Genomic DNA, 23,771 nt, shown 5'->3' with positions numbered 1-23,771 from the left:
GCGTTGAACTTTTGGGTTGGACTCTAAGTGAAGAAGGGTTCAAGGGCAGCCAAATACACGGAAATGACTGACTGAAGGCTTGTGATCATATAGAATCTCGTACGGAGTCTTCATTTAAGCTTCTTTGATCAACACGCGATTCTGAATGTAGCAAGCAGTGTTTATCGCCTCAGCCCAAAAGAAGACTGGCAGTTTCGAGTCACACAACATCGTCCCGTCGTCTTTCAAAGTTCTATTTCTCCTCTCAGTAACACCATTTTGTTGGGGTGTGTGTGCGAATCTGTATTGACGCATAATACCCTTTTCTATGCAGAAGTGATCGAGAACAAAATTCTTAAACTCTGTTCTGTTGTCAGTATGAAGCACCTTGACCCTGTTGTTAGTTTGGTTCTCAATTAACACAATGAATTTCTTAATCAGATCAGCAACTCCACCTTTATTGGATATAAAGAAAACTCATGTAAAATGTGAAAAATCATCAATCACGACTAGACAATAGGAATTTATGTTAATGTTGAGAACGTTTACTGGTCCGAACAGATCCATATGTAGCAATTGAAGCACCTGACTAATTGAGTTGACCTGTTTTGGCAGGTGTGGTTTTCTGTGATGCTTCCCTTGGGCACATGACACACACTTCTCAAACGTGATAAAGTCCTTGACAGGAAAACCACGGACCATCTCATTCTTTGCAAGACGATTCAAGTTCTTGGCGTTAGCATGACCAAGTCTTCTGTGCCACAACATTGCATTTTGTTCGGAAATCTTTGAGAAGAGGCACGTAACTTGTTCTGGAAGATTGCTATTCATATCAATGATGTAGGCATTCCCATCCCTTGTATATTTTACAAGAATCCACTCTTCTGGAATGACAAAGCCTGGCTTGAGAATCGTATATTCCTTCTCAGTGAAATGTGTAGAATAGCCTTTGTCGCATATCTGAGACACACTCAACAAACTATGCTTCAATTCTGGAGCAATGTTGACATTTTCGAAACTTAAAACCCCATTTGTGACAGTTCCTCTTTGAGTAATTTTGCCACCTTCTCCACCCGCAAAGGAGATGTATCCCCCATTAAAAGAATGAATGTTATGCAATTGGGCGATATCTCATGTCATATGTCGGGAGCAGCCGCAGTCGACGAACCAGGGTCTGAAGACATTCCCTCGCAACTGTCCCTGCAAGATGTGCGAGTTTAATTAGATTTGGGAACCCATGTCATTATTTTCCTGGGTGGTCTCGATGCCTTCTCAGATTTATTATCATTTACGGATTTTCCAAAGGACACAGATGATAAATTGGAAGCTAATTTGGGCAACCATTGATAATTAGGTTTTATAACAGTCTCGGGTGGTTTTGAAATCGAATGTTTATTAGTTTGCTTGAAGCATTTGGGTTTTCTACTAGTTGAAGACCCATTGCTGCTTCTTGACAAAACCGACCTTGGCTTGGCCATGCTCGGTTTTGGCAAACTGCTTGAGACTTTGTTATGAAAGACCTTTTTATGTTTTTGAAAAACAGCCCGTTTTCTACTCCGATCATTTTTCCAATCATTATTTCGAGAACGATTTCTAGAGGACTTTCTAGTTAAAGACGTTCCTCTGAATTCGTTCTCTCCTCTTGGAGATTCATAATGTACAAACATACGATTTTGACAATTTCTAGCTATATGGCCACCAATACCACAATTGAAACAAATCTATTTGTTATTGTTATAACTTGTGCTACACTGATCAGATTTGTTTTCCATACTAGCACCATTGCTTCTCTTACAAGAATAGGAACACGAATTAGGTTGTGAGACAAGTGAGGGTACATTAGATGGAGAAGCTTGTGAAACTGGTGGGTTTTCAAAATTATCATCACAAACATCAGAATTGTCAACCAAATTATTCAAACTAGTATCAGACACCTTAAAACCATTCAAAACAGTATCAGAAGAAACGGAAACACCACAAAAAACATTGTCACTTGAAACATCAGGAAAATTATTGTCTTTATTTAAAACTAAAACTTCAGGTTCAGACTCAGTTTTATTTTCAGAAACAGATCTTTCAACTTCGTGCTTTGACTGATTCAAGGATTGATCTGCAGGAGAAGTAGAAATGTTAGTGCTTTCAACATTAATAAATCCTCCCGAAACAAAACCAGATGGCTTGCCATAAACCATGAATGGTTCATTGACAATCTCTTCTTTGGACAAGGGTTGAAACTGATATGTATGATTGAAAGGAGGAGGCACTTGATTATACCCTAGACCCGTTGACTGATTTCTTTCAAATAACATGTAGTGGTCTATCATATTTGCAACTACCTTACTCGATACATCAAATTTTCTAAAGTCAAAATCAGCAGTTTCAAATTTGCCCTTTAATGATTCAATTTCAACCACTAGTTCAGTTTTCTGTTTCATTATATAGTCATAATTTTCGCATTTATTACTATAGTCTTCCTGAAGTCTCCTAAAGTCTTTTATTTTAGATTCTAATTGGCCTTTAAGAGGTTTTTGACCTTTTCTGAGTTGGTAACCTTCATATCTAAGGTCTTCTATTTCCCTTTTTAGTGAGTCGTTAAGTTCACGGAGAATCTTAAGATTCTCCACTTTGCTACTTAATGTCTCAATTTTCTCATGCAAAATTTTAACATAATCAATACAAGCTTGAGATCATGAGGGTAGACTTTCCTCGGTTTTATTAGGTTCATGAGAAGAAGATACCATCAATGCAAACTGCAGCTCCATCATTTGATCTTCAGCTACAACAATCTCTGCCGGAGCATCATCACTAACCTGTGCCAGGTGGGCATTTTTAGGTCTGGATAAGTTCAGGGCCTGCATCTGATCCTCCTAGTCAAACGATTGTGCAACCATAGCCTTCTCATTGTTGACCTGAGCACCGCTTCGACTGTTTCCAACTGCAACTATTGTCCTGTCATTATTTAATCTTCTGTCTGGCTGTGGACAATCACGAGCAAAATGCCCTGGCTCGTGGCAGTTGAAACACCGCAGATTTCCCTTGCTGAACTCAACCTTTTTGTCAGCACTCATCCCCCAGTTGTTCTTTCCGGTCTTCTTGGCAAACTGTTTCGCCCTGAAAACTACCATGGCAATTTGCCATGTAATATCCATCTCTTCAACGTCTTCAGGGTGAATCTGATCAAGATCGGCAAATGATAGTTGGGGTGGAAGATCTCCAACTACGAGTGCATTGTAGCAATTGACAAGCCCTGTATCAAGAGCGAGATTTTTATCACCCTCCTTTCCTTTTGAAGAAGAAGCCACATTGGAGGAGGAAGCAACTTGAGCAGCCACAAACGATTGGTTCTGTGAGAAAGGCATGGCTGATGCAGATGAAGCTGATGGAGTGGGGAAGGACTGAACCTGAGCTTGCTGAGTAGCAAATGATTGACTTGCAGAAGGAAAATTAAGAGATGAAAGTGCATTAGTAGAGATTCCAAGATTCGCAACTGAGTATGAGTTCATATGGTTGATCTCTCGCTGCTTGTCATCAATATCACATGCTTTGATGACAGCCATCACTTCAGCAAGAGAGAGCCGACTAAGATCATTACTTTTCTTGATGACAGATACATTCATGTCTCAAGACTTTGGGAGAGCATTCAGTAGCTTCTTGTTTATCTCAGACTTTGTGTAGAAAATCCCGGCTACAGTCATTTCAGTGTTAAGAGATGTGAACCGTTGCAGCTGTGCTTCAAGAGTTTCTCCAGGAACATAGTTAAACATATTGAAACGTTGTCGTAGCATATCTTGGAGACTCTCCCTCATATCTCCGTTCCCTTCATAGACCTCAATTAGGGCTTCCCACAAAGTCTTAGCAGAAGTGTACTCCCTGAAACCTTGAGCAGTGTCTGGAGATAGTGCCATGGTCAAGGTGGCCAAAGCTTTTTCTTGCTCTTCAACCTTCTCGAAGTCTTCATCAGTGTAGTTTTCCATCTTCTTGTCAACCATTTTCCCTGCAACAGTAGTGGTAATCCTGACAGGATCTTTTATTATGCTTCTCCAGATTTTGAAGTCCTTCATTTTTATGTACTCCTTAATTCTATACTTCCATTATGGGAAACCTTCAGAGGATAAGAGTCTAGGAATTCGGGTGGTTGTGCCCATAACTGAATCCAGCTCGTTGTGGTGGTGGTTTTTCTTCAGTTTCTGGTCATGCAACACCCTAAACAATATTCATTTGAAACAAACACACACACACCTAAACACCATTTCAGACACATAGCTACCACCACACGGGGGCTGGTGGTGGCAGGAAAGGAAACAATGGCGACAACCACCATGGTTGGCGACCATGGTGGTTCTCTTCGACTTTCGGCTAACCAAAGTACATACACATGCCTCACAAGGTCGCAACCACAGCACGTACGCACACACACACGAAAAACATGCATAACACCGCTACCCTCGTGGTGGCAGGCGGTTGTCGTAGGTCGTAATGCTAAAAATCTGACGAACGGTTGCATTAGAGAAGAAGTGGAGAAGAGAAGAGGGTTTTACATCAGCAAAACACACACACACACACACACACAAATGTGAACACCATGCAGCTGATCCTCACTCGAGGTGGAGGACGACAACCGGAGAACCCACAAACAAGCAGCAACACGAAGCGGCAGCGATGGTCCAGTAACGACATTGCAACAGAAGAACGAAAGCGAAAAGAAGATTGCGAGCCCCAAATGACGAACAATAGCAACGGAAACCGCACCTTCGCTTCTTTCGACCAACTCCACGGTCACGGTATCGGCTTCAACCCGTTTCTTCGTCGGCGATGACCTTCTCAGCTCCGGTGGTTCACTATGGTGTCAACAAGGTGGCAGCTGGGAGTTTGGGGGACAAGGCGGCGGTTGTGGAAGCGATTTTACGGTTAGAGTTTGGAGGATGCGGTTCAAAAATGAAGGGACGATGGAAGGGTGACGGGTATTAACCTGTCTCTTATCAACTTCTGTCAAAATTTCACTTTCAGTCCCTCCCACATCCATCTTTCTCAATTCAAGTACATAAATTACCAAACAGACCATGCTTCATTATTTTCTTTACATTTTAAGTCCAATTGATACAATTTAGACTCCAAATTCCTGAAATTATAACATGTAACTCCCCTGGTAACACCTGTCAATTATTACTGCTTTAGGGCTATTATTTATTCATTTTATTTATTTAATTATTATTTATTTATTTCTTAAATTTTAAACGAAATTTTACACCATATATGCATCGCACCTGGCGTGTGCATCGCGCACACCTGAGACTTTGTTCCTCCTATTTTTCTGCCACATGTCGCAAATTTTGTGGTCCACGCCCACCTTTTAGAAGGTGTGTGTCGTGCAACCTACATGCATGTGATGCTTTTAGGTAAACTTCAGAAAATCTTATCTTCTTCTTACGAGCTCCGTTTTCAACGTTCTTTATATCCCCAAAAAGCTCCCAATGAGATCTACAACTTTTGTTTAGACTCCGTTGGCTAGTTTTGACTTTATTTTTAAAGCTATATTTTTAACAGGCTTAGACAGTTAAAGTCAGTTAAAAACTTATAACTTCCTTATATGATGTCCGTTCTCAACTGTCTTTATATCGGTGGAACCATATGGACGAGATCTTCAACCCTCGTTTAGATTGATTTTCCTAATAATCAACTGCTTTCTACTTCGGTTTCTGAGCTGCATGTTGCTATGCTGAAACTTCTTAAAATCCTAACTTCCTCTTAAGAAGTCAGATTGGGCGTTCTCTATATATACGCTCTCAGTTTAACGACTACTATGACTTTCTTTTAGATTATTTACCCTAAATAATCATTTTTTATAATATGTAATTATTGTTGCGACTAATAATTATCTCATTTATTCTTTAATCATCTAGCCATATCTTACGAGGGTTCCACATAACAAGGAGTTATCCTAGTTAACTAGCATACTAGTACTCTAACAATACCTATATCATACCATGTAAGGGAGATAAAATGGGACATGTGGCATAGTGAGAAACTCACTTGAACTAAAGAACCGAAGAAGCACAACAACACTTTCACTCCTTGTACTGATCAATCTCGCGAACTGGCTAACACCAAATAAAGATCAATCCTTAGTTAACAACCTAAATCCTTCAAGTTTGACCGAAGGTCAAAATGGTCAACGGTCAACAAAAGTCACTGGTCAACGAATTTCAACAGCCACCATGACGTGGAGACCACTTGGCCACGTCGTGGGCATGTCAGGACAAAATAGTCGACATGCAGGAAATCACTATGTTGTGGGCCCTTACTGGCCACGTCATGGACATGTCAGGACAACACAATCGTGAATCTGAACTCCACTACGTTGTGGTCCTTCCTTGGCCACATCATGGTTACTGTTAAATCTATCATTTCTTCATTAAGAGCTTAATCCTTAAAAATCAAGGCCCAAACTTTAGATCTAGTCCTTATCATTGACTTAACGGATAAAATTTCCGAATTTATCCATTAGGACTTCACCCCTAAGTAAGATCTACAACCCTAAGTCCATTAAGCCCTTGATACGACCAAAACTTATGCATGGAACAAAGAGGATCATGACTTAACACTTTTTCCATCAAATAAGGCCAAAAGAGCATCAACAAACAATCCTAAGGTTCTAGTGTTGCCCTAAACTCCAAGAATATTCCTTCAAAGGACTTTAAAGTATGAAATAAGAGAGCAAAATTATAAAGGTGGGAGCTTTATACCTTCCCAAGCTCGACAAGGTGCAGGAGATGTAAGATCTGAAGTATATACACTCTTCCAACTAGCAAACACACCTTCTTCTTCATCCTAAGATGCAATACAAGTCTTAAATCTTCAAGAACACCAAGAACACATCAAGAAAACTCAAATAGGGTAGGTTTTTCGAGATATGAGGGTGGAGGCTAAAGAGAATGACCTAACCCTAAAGTTAAGGTCCTTAAATACGGAGGAACCCCTAAAATAATCATGGGTTTGGGCTGCAGTAGTTGCCACATCATGACATCCTTCTTACCACGTCATGGTGTCCATTAGGATACGTGTTTCACTTAAGTCTCATGCCACGTTGTGGTCATCAACCCACCAGGTTGTGGAATTTGGTTTTTCCCAAAAAAATCACATCTTTGACCTCCTTGAATCTTTAACTGGTCCGATCTAGAAAACGGGTGTTACAAGATTCATCATCTGCTAAATCTTCTCGTTCTACCCCATACAACTCCTATCACACCATTCATAAACGTAGATCAAACTTCTCCAGTGATTTTTTTAATGAAACTCTAAATCATAATCACACGATGAGGTTCTCAATCTTCTTCTTATTCATGTAAATGACTAAAATGCCTTCGTGGTGATAATAGATGCAAACAACTAAATTATTCATTTTATCCATACGACAAATATATATACACACACTTATCACCGTATTCCTTAATATAGTCTAATAGTTGAGTAAATTAAGGCCACAAAATCTAGTTGTTCATACAACTCGTCGAGTCTAAGGCTATCTTCAACCTACTCGCCGAGTTGTTCATACAACTCGTCGAGTTCCAGCTCATCTTCAAGCAACTCGTCGAGTACACCCATGTGACTCACCGAGTACCACCGGTCTGAATCCATACAGAAGCATTCCAGGCCATGCAATTGATCCAAAACATAGATCTAGCCTCCTACAACTCATCAATCACGTAAAGTGGCAAACTTTACGTGAATCCAAAGAGATCTATGCATTTTGCACATTAGGGCTAAGGTTTGGGACATGATAGCTTCATCCAACACTCAACACAGGGACTTTCATGCATTCCAACTCTTCTCCGTTCCAGATCTAAGGTAGCAACCTCAGATCTAACCTCTAAACTCCAATACATCCAAAGATATGATCTCTAATACCCCCAAAATGATGCATCTAGGAAATAGCAGCTCAAAAACGAGATATTACCTCAAAAGAACGCCCCAACTGCAATGAAACTCAATTCCAAGCAAAGCCCCTTGCTCCAAGCCTCTTCTTCTCTAAGATCTCTTCAACAACCACCTTTCCAAACTCCAATTTGCTCAACAATGGGGTTTCTCCACGAAATTAGGGTTTCTGGGACTCAAGGGGTGATAAAGAGGCTGGGAAGGAAACATAATGTCCTTTATATAGGGCTCAACCCCGAGAATTAGGGTTTTCTCCACTCAGCGCCTACTCGCCGAGTCCATCTCATTGACTCGCCGAGTCGGCTACTTAACATGCGACCAAATCGCGACTCTACTCGCCGAGTCCATCCATGGACTCGCCGAGTCACTCTTTCCCAATATACTCTTTTAGCCCTTCAACTCTACTCTTGATATTTCGGGATGTTACAATTCTCTCCCACTTAAATTAGGCTTCGTCCTCGAAGCCTACAACAATTCAATCCCAATGATACTCCCACAACGCGCCACCTGGCCTTATCCGGGCCAAGTCCTTCAAGGCATACCCATCGAAACTCAAACACACTTTCTCTTTCCTTACGTTGTCCTGACCACCGTCTCGAGCCGGGCACCGGCTATACCCTCTGATAATCACACTCAATAACCGAGAATTACCCATGAAGCATCACTGCCCCAAATCTCAACAATCACTTGACCCATAAGGGCTAGAAAGCCATGAACCATCGGATCCCCGATCCGAATCCCACTCTACCCATTCCGTGATGACGGAAAGACCCATTCTCAATCTCATAGCAACTCCCACGAGTTCTCCTCTTGCAATCACATACACATGTTGAACTTGCTCCAGCACCCTCAGGTTGGGAAAACCCGATACACTGATGATATCCTCCAACATCCTCCAGGATGAACCACTAATACATATCCAATACCCTGATCAGAATCACACTGAGAGCCCAAGACTCTCTCCCCGCATCCCTTCCGAGTCTCTTGGCTCTACATCTGCGGAATTCCCTCCGCGATCTCAGCAGACATCCCAAACCGGATAAGCTTTTATTCCACTGCCGCAAACACGTTGTTCAATAACCATACTCGAATTACTCTATTCATAACTCTGCTCTGCCGCTTTCACTTCCGTGAACTTACACTCCTTCGCGGAGTTACACACCTTTCTCTTATCCTTACCAAGGAATCCACTTGACCACATTGTCACTCCGACGAGTGCCATGGTGCCCACCCAACGCTACACCACCCTTTTTAGCGTATCCGCTATCCATCCAACACACATACTCTGACTCTCATCGCAGGGACTCTCAAGCCCATGCACTATCTCCACTAATCAAGATCACTACCCGGGGCCAGACCTTCTAATGCAATCACACTACAACATACACAATCTATATCCTCAAACTGATCCAACAATACCTGCAGAGTCTTCAGCATGACTGGACCGCCTCACCAGGCCTTCAGCCCATCTGGACCACTCTCAGAATCTTCAGCCAATCTGGACCGCTCTCAGTGCCTTCAGTTTGGCTGGACCGTTCTCCGAGCCTTCGGCCTGACTGGTACGCCTACCGGCCTTCAGTCTATCCGGACCGCTCAACTAGCATTCAACATTCCGAGCTATTCCCCCCGGAAATCCTCCCATGCATACCGTTCTAGCCCTCTAGGGGTTCCGAACTCTAACTCCATCATACATACTCGATCCCAGCCTGCTCCTAGACCCTCCACAATCAAATGCCCCAGGTCTGTATCCCGCCTCGCATGCCCGACACTTACTCCTATCAGCCTATACTCTGGGCTGACAGAACACTTGCTGAATCCCAGCAGCTAAGCACCCTCAAATACTCATCGATCTCCCGGAGAATTCTCCAATTCTCCCCCACTTGTAGCACTGATTAACAACCATCGGTCGCCATCACCGACCTCTCAGAACAACTCTGCACAAAGAAAACACTTACACGCGGACTGCTTCCCACAAGCATAAACAACCTTAACAAGGTCTCACATCAACACCGATTATCCTGCTAGAAAGAAACTCAATCTGCATCTAACCACTCCTCAGAAAGCAGATGCTACCCGGCCTGCAACCCAATGCCGGGTTTCCACTAGAAACTCTCATGGATGATAACCAACGAAATTCCCAAGACAATAACCCATAACCAAAACCACAACCCGCAAAATGACGAATACCACATCGAAAACCAAACAAAATACCAGCACATAAACAATACACCACAATATTCACAAGATAACAAGATATCAAGAAAGAAACATACCCGCAGCTGCATCCGGCACTACTCTGACCTCCTCTGCCGCAAGCTGATAAGCACGACCCTAAGCCCTTGGGGGCTCCGCTCCACCCTGACCTCCACCAGTGATCCTCAAAGTGGCCGGTGCTGGAGCCTGCACCGATCCCGCAGCAAGCTGTGGACAGTTGACCCTCAAATGTCCAACCTGATGACAATGATAACAAATCCTCAAATCCCGAATCAGCGCTGACTGCCGACACTCCCTCGCATAGTGCCCCTCCTTTCCGCACTTGCGACATCCACCACGGGACCTACAAACTCCGGTGTGACCCCTCCCACACTTCCCACAAGTGTGGCTGCTCAGATCCCCCACTCTAACATCAACGGTCTTGGACCGTTTCGGCGCCGGCTGCGACTGCACCGGAGCCTGCCTCAGCTCATGCAACTGCAACTCAATCTCTAACTCACGCCGCCTGGCGGCCTCCTGCAACTCCAACAATGTCCCGCACCTCTGTGTAGACACAAACTGCCTGATGTCCCTCTTGAGCATGCTCAGATATCGAGACATCTGAGCCTGCTCTGAAGCGAACTCTGGGCAAAACATCGCCCTCTTAGTGAACATCCTGGTGATCTCAGTCACCGACTCTGAACCCTGCTTCAGCTCAAGGAACTCCTGAGCCAATCTCTCCTTCTCAACTTGCGGAACATAACGAGTGCTGAACATCTCTCGGAACTGATCCCATGAAACCGCAGCCCTCTGCGCATCCGAATATGACCCCGTGGTCAATCTCCACCAATCCTTCGCCCCGAGCCTCAACAGGTTCAGAGCACACCTCACCCTCTGATCAGCAGGGCATGAACACGTGAAGAAACACCCCTCCACGTCTGATAACCATCTCATAGCAACAATCGGGTCCTGAACTCCATCGAAGGTGGGAGGCTTCGTATTATCGAAGTCCCGATACTGAAAACCCCGACTAGCTCCTCCCCCTGCCGCTGCTACAGCCGTTGTAGCTGCCGCGGCAGCCGTCTCTGTGAGAGCTGCATAGCGCTCATGAAAATACTCAACCATGGCGGTCTTAATCGACCCAAACAGCTCTGGCAACTCAGCCCGGAACAACTCAGCAATCTCATCACGCAGGATCTCACGAATCCTCGCATCCAACTCGCATGTACTCATCTGACCGATAACCTCGGGCGGTAATGACCCACCCGGAACTCCCTCTCCTGCTCCCGATCCTGATCCGGATCCACTCTCATCATGCCTCGGAATCTCCATACTGAAAAACACCACACAAAATCTCAGACTCTTCCCACTAACCTGGGATCCAACTCTCTCAACCCGACCCTAGAGATTATGGTTTCCCTGATACGCATATGGGTCCTGTGCTTTCAGTAGTACAGGCCCATACTACCTTCCACACCTACCCATATTTATATGAAGTACTACCACAACACCCTAGAGAAACATGCATAACAACGCTCAACCCTCATCACTAGAGGAACTCTGAAAATCTCCCACAAGGAACCCTAGGCTACAGGCATCACAAATCAGGCAACATTATCATGAAATCCTGAAGATCCCTAGCCTATCACTTGCATGCTATTCTATCAAAGCTCAAAAACAAATAACATGCATGGTATTTTGGGGTTACTTACTGGCTCCGGCTGATCGTAGCATCTAATATAAAGAAAGCTGTCCTTGAACCATTTTAAATACTCTTTTGAAAACTCTCCTCGATTTGAGACTGGAGTCACACGAGTGTTTCTCCAATTCACTCAAACCAAGGCTCTGATACCAACTTGTAACAACCAAAAAATACAACAAATTTTAAATTTTTCAAAAACAGCTCGATTCCATTAAATCTTTACAAAAAGGTTTTCAATACAAAACATTTAACGTATTCCCAGAATCACGTTACTACAAAATCACGAGGAACGGTACGATCACGCCTTCGCCTTGCCACAGTCTCCTGAAGAACCTGAAAAACATGAAACCACAACTGTAAGCCCGAAAGCTTAGTGAGATATCCCCAAAATACCAACCACTAACACCATACACGCATAACATGCCACAACATATTAGAGCATATAACAGCCATGCACTTCGGGTCTACTGTGTGACTGGTCCGCCGCACCGGCCTACAGTCCACCTGATCCACCCTCTGAGTCTAGCCATAAACCTCGAGTCTACAGTGTGATTGGTCGGCCCGCACCGGGCCTTCAATCCACCTGGTCCACTCTCCGAATCTAACCACATACATCGAGTCTGCAGTGTGATTGGTCCGCCCGCGCCGGGCCTTCAATCCACCTGGTCCACTCTCTGAGTCTACAATATGACTGGTCCGCCCACACCGGGCCTTCAGTCGGCCTGGTCCACTCTCCGAGCCTCGGCACGTCTGGTCCGCCCTCTTGGGGCCTACAGCCTATCCGGACCGCTCGCTGGGCCTTCGGAACAACCGGTCCGCCCTGCGTATCTTGGCCTACAACACAAAGCAGGACCCGCCTCAACCCAACTACAGTCCAAACAACCATGTGCACATATACATACAATCATATAGCAATTCACAGTCAACAAGCAGATCAACAGATCACATAACATATCATCATCCTAACCAGGATACCGACCTAACAGGTCACTAGCATAGCATCTCCCTATCTCTCAAGATACCGATCTTAATCAGGTCTCTAACATATACCATCCTAGCTCTCAGGATGCAAACATATCAAAGCAATAACATAACATCAACTACCCGGATCTCAATCCGATAAGGGCTGGCCTTGGTGCCTTAGACCCTGTTGATATAGTGAGGATAACTCACCTCGAAACTGCCGGCTGAAAGGATAAGATCCCGCTGCTCCAAACTCTGACACGAACTCCTCCACTGAACAACAACAAGCACTGAACTCAAAACAATAACCAACAACTACCAAAATGCCCCTGGAAACCACTGGTCAACCCTTGGTCAAAGACAAGGTCAAAGTCAACCCCTGACTGACTCTACTCGCCGAGTCAACCCGATGACTCGCCGAGTCCCCAAGCTCAGAACTTCCCTCAATCCGCGACCTAACTCGCCGAGTCACCCCAAGACTCGCCGAGTCCAACAACTCTGAGTCCACTCGCCTACAACTCACCGAGTCATCCCTTGACTCGCCGATTCTCGACTCAACCAGAAAAATATTGGGACTCTTCGACAAGACTCGCCGAGTCCAAGAACAGACTCGCTGAGTCTGAGGCTATCTTCAACCTACTCGCCGAGTTGTTCATACAACTCGTCGAGTTCCAGCTCATCTTCAAGCAACTTGTCGAGTACACCCATGTGACTCGCCGAGTACCACCGGTCTGAATCCATACAGAAGCATTCCAGGCCATGCAATTGATCCAAAACATAGATCTAGCCTCCTACAACTCATCCATCACGTAAAGTGGCAAACTTTACGTGAATCCAAAGAGATCTATGCATTTTGCACATTAGGTCTAAGGTTTGGGACATGATAGCTTCATCCAACACTCAACACAGGGACTTTCATGCATTCCAACTCTTCTCCGTTCCAGATCTAAGGTAGCAACCTCAGATCTAACCTCTAAACTCCAATACATCCAAAGATATGATCTCTAATACCCCCAAAATGATGCATCTAGGAAATAGCAGCTCAAAAACGAGATATTACCTCAAAAGAACGCCCCAACTGCAATGAAACTCAATTCCAAGCAAAGCCCCTTGCTCCAAGCCTCTTCTTCTCTAAGATCTCTTCAACAACCACCTCTCCAAACTCCAATTTGCTCAACAATGGGGTTTCTCCACGAAATTAGGGTTTCTGGGACTCAAGGGGTGATAAAGAGGTTGGGAAGGAAACATAATGTTCTTTATATAGGGCTCAACCCCGAGAATTAGAGTTTTCTCCACTCAGCGCCTACTCGCCGAGTCCATCTCATTGACTCGCCGAGTCGGCTACTTAACATGCGACCAAATCGCGACTCTACTCGCCGAGTCCATCCATGGACTCGCCGAGTCACTCTTTCCCAATATACTCTTTTAGCCCTTCAACTCTACTCTTGATATTTCGGGATGTTACATTTAACACCTATTGTGAGCATACAATGTGACATCCCCATTTTCATGGTCATAAAAGACCGATTTTGTTTATGCTTTATAAAAATCAGAGTACCTCTTTTAATAAAAATTTTGCGGAATTTGCTCCCAGTAAAACATGATAAATACGTTATCAAAGCATTTCCGAAGAAAAGTATTTTTATTCATTTTAATTCATTTGGGATGTCATCGTCAATACAGAAACATAAGCATAAACAGAACTTACATTCATTATCAATGGTGATTTATTTCTCCTTAGTCTCTCAGTGTAATGTGACTTCATATCAACACCTGTGATATAAATAAACTGAGTGGGTCAAATTGGGAAACCTGGTGAGTGCATAGGGTTTTCAACCCAAAATAATATAATTATTATGTTTAATCATCAAACCGTTAACCCAATTACCCATCCCCATTATCTTCTTTACTCTTAAGGATCTACCTTAAGAATCAACTATTTCTCATTCATTCATTCCTAAGGATTATCCTAAGGAATAGGTACGAAGTCCATCGTTGTCAGTGACACAGCTGTCAAGCACATCTGCTAGTTCTATCACTTAGGCGCAGCTGCCAGAATTGGGACATTCTATGTGAGGCGCAACTGTCAGTATTGTCCTTCGAGCACAGCTGCTAGGGTTATCTCGTTTATTGACAGTATCGTTGTAACAACGCAAATTTTCAAACAAATTTTTAATTTTAAAAATAAAGCACTTTCATTCAAAACAAGGCGTAAATAATTTAAGTGACATGTCAAATACAAATTGTCTAAATCCCAAGATCATAAAAACATTCTCCAGTGTGTACCGATCACGCCGGCGCCTTCCCACGGTCCTCGCTAGTACCTGAAACATATACATAACAACTGTAAGCATAATTACTTAGTGGGTTCCCCAATATACTACTTACGCACATACGCCTTTCCAGGCCCTGACCTTCTGGTCCATGTGTCTCTGGGGACTTCCGTCCCTGCTGGGTAAACCTTCCGGTCCTACCCACGCCGACCTTCCGGTCCATCACACAACATATTGCCTTCCGGCCCATAACATATTGCCTTCCAGCCTATAATATAATCGCCTTCCGGCCCATGACATACATAGCACATATAACAAACAACTTACCACATATAGCATACATATCACGTATCATAACTGACCTTCCGGTCACACAGTCAAACCCTTCCGGGTACAGTATAGTGAGAAGACTCACCTCGTGGATACTGAAAGCTAGCAAATCCTGAAATCACTCGTGCTCGATCCACCGAGCTACAAACTCCCTATAACATCATATATCTCTTATTAATACTTTATCTTCTAAGTTAACTGACCCTAAGAAGTCACACATAGGTCAACTATGGTCAACGGTCAATGGTCAACTCGACCGGACTCGGCGAGTGCCATGGCGACTCGGCGAGTCTAGACGTCCTCCAACTCTCTGAGATTCCCTATCTAATCGTCGAGTATCCTCCTTGACCCGACGAGTTACTCCTGGAAGAATCGCGGGGCCACCCCGACTCAACTCGCCGAGTCTGAAGAACAACTCGACGAGTCCCAGTTATTCTTCAAGCTACTCGCCGAGTCTGTTCGTCGAACTCGGCGAGTCCATGCCATGCAACCGCTCAAACTACATCCTAAGGTCAGAACTGCTCCGACCATTCCTAGGTCTGGCCCTCCTAGGCTGATCCATCACGTAAGGTCCTCATTTCAGTGCTCATGATACACACCATGATTCATAATATACATATTGACCTAAGGCATAAGGATTCCAATCCAAAACCTCCATCAATTCCCGAAATGCACAGACATGGGACATTCTGGACCTCCAAAGGTCCCAATACAGGGTTACAATCGATTAGGGGACTAGGGTAACATTCAATCTATTCACAAAAGGGTTCCATAAACCCTAATTCCATAATCACATTAACATAGCAGAGTATACTCGAATTCTTACCTGGATGATGTATCCTCTGTGTCCCCAATCCTCAGAATGTGACTCCCTTGCTGTTCCTTTAGCCAATCCCTTCTCTTCCTTGCACAACAACTCTTCTATAATCAACAATGGCCTATAATCCTTGCTCCAGACGCACACAATCGATTTAGGGTTCTTCTCAGAAGGCTAAAATGAACAATGACGGCCAATAAGTTCCTTTTATACGTCCCAAACCTGAACGGTTAGGGTTTTCGCTAAGCAGCGCAGACTCGCCGAGTCCATATCTGGACTCGTCGAGTCCAGTCGCGAACCCGCGACCCGGCCTGCGGTCCTACTCGGTGAGTCTAGGCTCCAACTCGCCGAGTCCCCTCTTAAAACACCCCAAAAGCATAATTTTAACAATACCTGAAATTCCGGGCTGTTACAATTCTCCCCCACTAGGATTAGACTTCGCCCTCGAAGTCTCACTCTGAAAATAGTTCCGGATGCTGCTCCCACATCTCACGTTCCGGCTCCCAAGTCATTTCCGATCCCTTCCGGTGTTGCCACTGAACCAACATCAGAGGTACCTCCTTGTTCCTCAGAACCTTAATCTTCCGATCCCTGATGGCCACTGGTCTCTCAGCATAATTCAGGCTCGCATCCACCTGAATATCCTCTAATGGGACCACTGCCGACTCATCGGCTATGCACTTCCTTAATTGTGACACATGAAAAGTGTCGTGGATCTGCCCCAACTCCGCTGGCAGCTCCAAACGATAGGCTACCCGGCCTATCCTTTCAATCACACGAAATGGCCCAATATACCGGGGCCCCAACTTGCCCCTCTTCCTAAATCGAATCACTCCTTTCCAAGGAGAGACCTTCAGGAGAACGAAGTCACCGACTTGAAACTCAAGCTCGGATCGGCGCCTATCTGCATAACTCTTCTGTCGGCTCTGGGCGGTCAATAACCTCTGTCTAACTTGCTGAATCTGCTTTGTCGTCTGAAGCACGATCTCTGTGCTGCCCATCACTCTCTGCCCCACCTCTCCCCAGCAAATGGGGGTTCGACATCTCCTGCCATACAACAGCTCAAAGGGTGGCATACCAATGCTCGAATGATGGCTGTTGTTGTAGGAAAACTCTGCCAAAGGTAAATACGCATCCCAACTACCCCCGAAATCTAATACACACGCTCGAAGCATGTCCTCCAGCGTCTGAATCGTCCGCTCGCTCTAACCGTCTGTCTGGGGATGGTATGCGGTACTAAAATGCAATTTAGTACCCAGCTCCTCATGGAATTTCTTCCAGAATCTGGAAGTGAAGCGCACATCACGGTCTGAAACAATCGAGATCGGCACCCCATGCCGAGATACCACCTCTCTCACATATATCTCCGCCAACTTCTCCGCTGAAGAACTCTCGCTGATGGCAAGGAAGTGTGCACTCTTCGTCAACCTATCCACAATCACCCAGATTGCATCAACTCCCCTGGCAGTCTTCGGCAATTTGGTGATGAAATCCATAATGATCTGTTCCCACTTCCACTCGGGAATCTCCAATGGCTGTAACTTGCCATGCGGTCTCTGGTGCTCCGCCTTAACCCTACGGCAGGTCAAGCACCTCTCAACGAACCATGCGACGTCCCTCTTCATACAGGGCCACCAATACTCTTTCCTCAAATCCAAATACATCTTCGTAGCACCGGGATGGATCGAGAATTTCGATCTATGAGCCTCTTCCATCAAAGTAATACGCGTACCGCCCACGAACGGTACCCAGATCCGACCCTGAAACGTCAGAAGCCCTCGTCCGTCCTTAACGAACTCTGAAATTAACCCAACTACCCGCTCTTTCTTCTGTATCTCTGGTCTCACAGCCTCGGCCTGTGCCCCACGGATAGCGTCAAATACTGGAGTCATCACAGTCAGTCTCAAACATACATCTCGCAATGGAGTGCTCTCCGCTCTGCGGCTCAATGCATCGGCTACCACATTAGCCTTGCCCGGGTGGTACACGATCTCACAATCATAATCCTTGACCACATCCAACCACCTCCTCTGACGCATATTTAAGTTGGGCTGATCCATCAAATACTTCAAGCTCTTATGGTCCGTGTATATCGTACATCGAACCCCGTACAGGTAGTGACGCCAAATCTTGAGAGCGAACACTACTGCCCCCAACTCTAAATCATGCGTGGGATATCTCGCCTCATGAGGCTTCAGCTGCCTCGACGCATAAGCTATCACATGACTCCTCTGCATCAACACTGCACCCAGTCCCGAAATCGATGCGTCGCAATATACTACAAAATCTTCCATCCCTTCCGGGAGAGCTAATACTGGGGCTTCGCACAACCTCTGGCGAAGTGTCTCAAAGGAAGTCTGCTGCTCGGGTCCCCATGAGAATGCAACACCCTTCCGAGTCAATCTGGTGAGCGGCACTGCGATCTTGGAGAAATCCTTAATAAATCTCCGATAGTACCCTGCCAACCCAAGGAAACTCCTGATCTCAGAGGGTGACTTCGGCACCTCCCAACTCATCACAGCCTCAACCTTGGCCGGATCGACCAATATCCCTTCCTGATTAACAACATGCCCTAGAAATTGGACCTCCCGCAACCAGAAGTCACATTTGGAGAACTTTGCATAAAGCTTCTCCGACCTCAATACCTCAAGGACCTCCCTCAAATGCTCCTCATGCTGCTCTCTAGATCTCGAATACACTAGGATGTCGTCGATAAATACAATCACTGACCGATCCAACATCGGCCTACAAACCCTGTTCATGAGATCCATGAACACAGCCGGGGCATTGGTGAGTCCGAAAGGCATCACCACAAACTCATAATGCCCATATCGCGTCCTAAACGTTGTCTTCTGGACGTCCTCATCCCGCACTCTCACCTGATGGTACCCTGACCTCAGATCGATCTTAGAAAACCAAGATGCTCCTTGCAACTGATCAAATAAATCATCGATCCTCGGTAACGGGTAACGGTTCTTGACCGTCAACTTGTTCAACTCCCGGTAATCAATGCACATCCGGTGTGAACCATCCTTCTTTTTGACGAACAGAATAGGTGCTCCCCACGGCGAGCTGCTCGGCCGAATGAATCCCTTCCCCAGCAACTCCTGGAGCTGCGAGGACAACTCTTGCATCTCTGGAGGTGCAAGACGATAAGGCACCTTAGCAATAGGCGCGGCCCCCGGAACCAGATCGATACCAAACTCTACTTGCCTCACAGGAGGTACTCCCGGCAGTTCCTCAGGGAAAACATCTGGAAACTCACGCACCACTGGAACCCCCTCCACTGACCTCGGTCTCTCGGAAACCTCCCGCGTATTCATCACATACGCCACAAAACCCTTACAGCCCTGCTGTAGACACTGTCTCGCCCTAGCGGCCGAACAAAAAGCTGATCCCGAACGAGTACCCTCGCCGTACACCGAAAGAACTCCCCCACTAGGGTCTCGTATATTCACCAGCCGACGCTCACAGTCGATGACGGCGCCGAATCGGCTCAACCAGTCCATGCCCACGATGACACAGACATCACCCATCGCAATAGGAATCAGGTCAATTGGGAACTCAACCCCGAAAATCTCTAGCACGCATCCCCGGAGAACCTCCGTGGCACAAATCACTCTCTCGTCGGCTATAGAAACTCTCAGAGGCCGACTCAACGACTCACGACTAACGCTGATATGCTGACTAAAAGCTAAGGATACAAAGGACCTACTCGCACCCGAGTCAAATAACACTAGAGCAGGCACGGAGTTCACAAGGAAAGTACCTACGCATATAATAACATAAGCATAACATCTCGACTTTAAAATAAATACATGAATTACAGCATACCTGCCACAACATCGGGCGCGGCGCGGACCTCCTCCACAGTCAGCTGAAAGGCTCTTCCCCGAGCCCTCGAGGCCTCGGCCTTCACCGGTCGAGTCGCAGAAGCTCTGGCAGCAGGTGCAGATCCCTGAAGAAGCTGAGGGCACTCGGCCTTCCGATGGCCTGTCTGGTTGCAATGGAAGCAAACCATAAACCCCTTGGGGCACTCTCTAGCAATGTGCCCCTCCTTGCCACACTTGTAGCAAGCACCAGATCGACATGCCCCATCATGACCCTTGCCGCACTTTCCGCAAGTGCGGCCCTTCGAACCTCCTGTCCTCGAATCGGCGGACTTTATCCGCTTGGCTGCCGGCTGGGACTGAGCCGGTCGCCGGTCCACCCGCTGAGACTCGGCCTCCTCCCTGGCCTGGGTCTCCAACTCGATCTCGCGCTTCCTGGCGTTCGCCTGAAGCTCAGCAAAAGTATGGTAGGTGGAGTTTGACACAAACTCCCGGATATCCCTCCTCAACACACCCAAGTACCAGCTCATCCGAGCCTGATCAGTGGACACCAGCTCGGGGCAGAACATCGCCCTCTCATGAAACTTCCGCGTGATCACCGCAACAGAATCAGTACCTTGTTTGAGGGTTAAGAATTCCTGAACCAATCGTTCCCTCTCCACCGGGGGAACGTACTCGTCCCTGAACATAGCAGTAAACCCCTCCCATGTCACTGCTATAATCTCTGCCAAAGTGAAGTTCGCCGTCACGAACTTCCACCAATCCTTCGCTCCCAGACGGAGCTGGTTCAAAGCGAACCGTACCCTCAGGTGCTCCGGGCATGAACAAGTGTAGAAGCACCCCTCTATATCCGCGATCCACCTCATCGCAGCAATCGGATCCTGCGTCCCATCGAACTCAGGTGGCTTCGTGTTGCTGAACTCCCAGAACAGCAACGAGTCACCCCCCTGTGGCCTGGCAGCGGCCACAGCTGCGGTAGCTGCAGCGGCTGCAGCTTCAGTCAATGCGGCGTACCGCTCCTCAAACGTCTCCATCAGGGTGGTCTTAATAGACCCAAACATCTCCGGGATCTCAGCCCGGATCGCCGCAGCTACCTCCTCGTGAATCATCTGACGAATCTCCTCGTCACTCACACCGCTCGAACTCGCTTCGTGGCGTGGTCTAACCATGATGTCTCTGAAATACAACATAAAACTATCAGAGACTCCATCGAGTATAATTGCACTCGATAACGCAATCCTACTCAGTCTCCGATATTCAGGGATTCTTACTTGGGTCTCCCCCTGACCCGGTGTCTTCGGTAGTACAGGCCCAATACTACCGAGCACACCGCATCAGCATTCATCCCAAGTCTTCTTCCCCAAACCCCGGATAGTGAGTACTCTACTTCTGTTATGCACTATCTACTCGCACACTAGCAAAGCATCTCATATCGGCAAACTTCCCTAGACTAAGGCATCACAATTCAGGCCACTCTAGTCCTATCATGAATACCTAGTCTTCTAGCATGCAAAACAATTCATATCATATAATATTGTAAGGTATTTTGGGGATCTTTACCGTTCGGGCGCTGACTGATCGTACACACTGCTTCTTTCTTGCTTACCACAAAACCATTTACAAAAGTTTATGCCTTTATTTAAAAAGTTTCCTCAAATCCTCGGTTTGAGTTCAGTTACTCCCGAAGGTGCACCCGAATCCCTCAAACCAAGGCTCTGATACCAATTGTAACAACGCAAATTTTCAAACAAATTTTTCATTTTAAAAATAAAGCACTTTCATTCAAAACAAGGCGTAAATAATTTAAGTGACATGTCAAATACAAATTGTCTAAATCCCAAGATCATAAAAACATTCTCCAGTGTGTACCGATCACGCCGGCGCCTTCCCATGGTCCTCGCTAGTACCTGAAACATATACATAACAATTGTAAGCATAATTGCTTAGTGAGTTCCCCAATATACTACTTACGCACATACGCCTTTCCAGGCCCTGACCTTCCGGTCCATGTGTCTCTGGGGACTTCCGTCCCTGCTGGGTAAACCTTCCGGTCCTACCCACGCCGACCTTCCGGTCCATCACACAACATATTGCCTTCCGGCCCATAACATATTGCCTTCCGGCCCATAATATAATCGCCTTCCGGCCCATGACATACATAGCACATATAACAAACGACTTACCACATATAGCATACATATCACGTATCATAACTGACCTTCCGGTCACACAGTCAAACCCTTCCGGGTACAGTATAGTGAGAAGACTCACCTCGTGGATACTGAAAGCTAGCAAATCCTGAAATCACTCGTGCTCGATCCACCGAGCTACAAACTCCCTATAACATCATATATCTCTTATTAATACTTTATCTTCTAAGTTACCTGACCCTAAGAAGTCACACATAGGTCAACTCTGGTCAACGGTCAATGGTCAACTCGACCGGACTCGGCGAGTGCCATGGCGACTCGGCGAGTCTAGACGTCCTCCAACTCTCTGAGATTCCCTATCTACTCGTTGAGTATCCTCCTTGACCCGACGAGTTACTCCTGGAAGAATCGCGGGGCCACCCCGACTCAACTCGCCGAGTCTGAAGAACAACTCGACGAGTCCCAGTTATTCTTCAAGCTACTCGCCGAGTCTGTTCGTCGAACTCGGCGAGTCCATGCCATGCAACTGCTCAAACTGCATCCTAAGGTCAGAACTGCTCCGACCATTCCTAGGTCTGGCCCTCCTAGGCTGATCCATCACGTAAGGTCCTCATTTCAGTGCTCATGATACACCCCATGATTCATAATATACATATTGACCTAAGGCATAAGGATTCCAATCCAAAACCTCCATCAATTCCCGAAATGCACAGACATGGGACATTCTGGACCTCCAAAGGTCCCAATACATGGTTACAATCGATTAGGGGACTAGGGTAACATTCAATCTATTCACAAAAGGATTCCATAAACCCTAATTCCATAATCACATTAACATAGCAGAGTATACTCGAATTCTTACATGGATGATGTATCCTCTATGTCCCCAATCCTTAGAATGTGACTCCCTTGCTGTTCCTTTAGCCAATCCCTTCTCTTCCTTGCACAACAACTCTTCTATAATCAACAATGGCCTATAATCCTTGCTCCAGACGCACACAGTCGATTTAGGGTTCTTCTCAGAAGGCTAAAATGAACAATGACGGCCAATAAGTTCCTTTTATACGTCCCAAACCTGAACGGTTAGGGTTTTCGCTAAGCAGCGCAGACTCGCCGAGTCCATATCTAGACTCGTCGAGTCCAGTCGCGAACCCGCGACCCGGCTTGCGGTCCTACTCGGCGAGTCTAGGCTCCAACTCGCCGAGTCCCCTCTTAAAACACCCCAAAAGCATAATTTTAACAATACCTGAAATTCCGGGCTGGGTTAGATCTGATCCCACATCGGCTGGGAAGGAGAACTAAGCATTCCTTATAAGGGGTGTGGATACCTTCCCTATCACAAAGCGTTTTAAAGCCGTGAGGACAGCAGATCCCATAAGAACTTTGCAGTTAAGCGTGCTCGGGCGGGAGTAGTACCAGGATGGGTGACCCCCTGGGAAGTCCTCGTGCCGAGTGGCCCAAAGCGGACAATATTGTGATACGTGCCAGAGGGGGATGTTACAAATGGTATCAGATCCAGGGCACGGGTCGATGTGTTCGACGGGGACGTCGAACCCTATAATGGGGGGTGAAAGTGGGTTAGATCTGATCCCACATCGGCTG

General features: G+C 46.0%; 1 protein-coding gene across 1 annotated transcript; it reads right to left on the bottom strand.

Moving 5' to 3' along the window:
* Nucleotides 1-3,599: 3,599 nt before the first annotated feature.
* Nucleotides 3,600-4,040, bottom strand: LOC145066888 (uncharacterized). The gene has a single exon (XM_079014138.1). It carries the CDS (start codon nucleotides 4,038-4,040, stop codon nucleotides 3,600-3,602), a length of 441 nt encoding a protein of 146 aa, XP_078870264.1.
* Nucleotides 4,041-23,771: the final 19,731 nt, after the last annotated feature.

The sequence above is a fragment of the Lactuca serriola genome, chromosome 8 (assembly GCF_051521515.1).
Source record: "Lactuca serriola cultivar US96UC23 chromosome 8, Lser_US96UC23_V15, whole genome shotgun sequence".
Classification (NCBI taxonomy): Eukaryota; Viridiplantae; Streptophyta; class Magnoliopsida; order Asterales; family Asteraceae; genus Lactuca; species Lactuca serriola.
The sequence above is the reverse complement of the archived record's forward strand: the minus strand, read 5'-3'. Positions and strand labels throughout refer to the sequence as shown.

Bases quoted from the DNA above. Each gene is read 5' to 3' on its own strand.
- LOC145066888 (XM_079014138.1), bottom strand. From the start codon at position 4,040: ATGAAGGACTTCAAAATCTGGAGAAGCATAATAAAAGATCCTGTCAGG.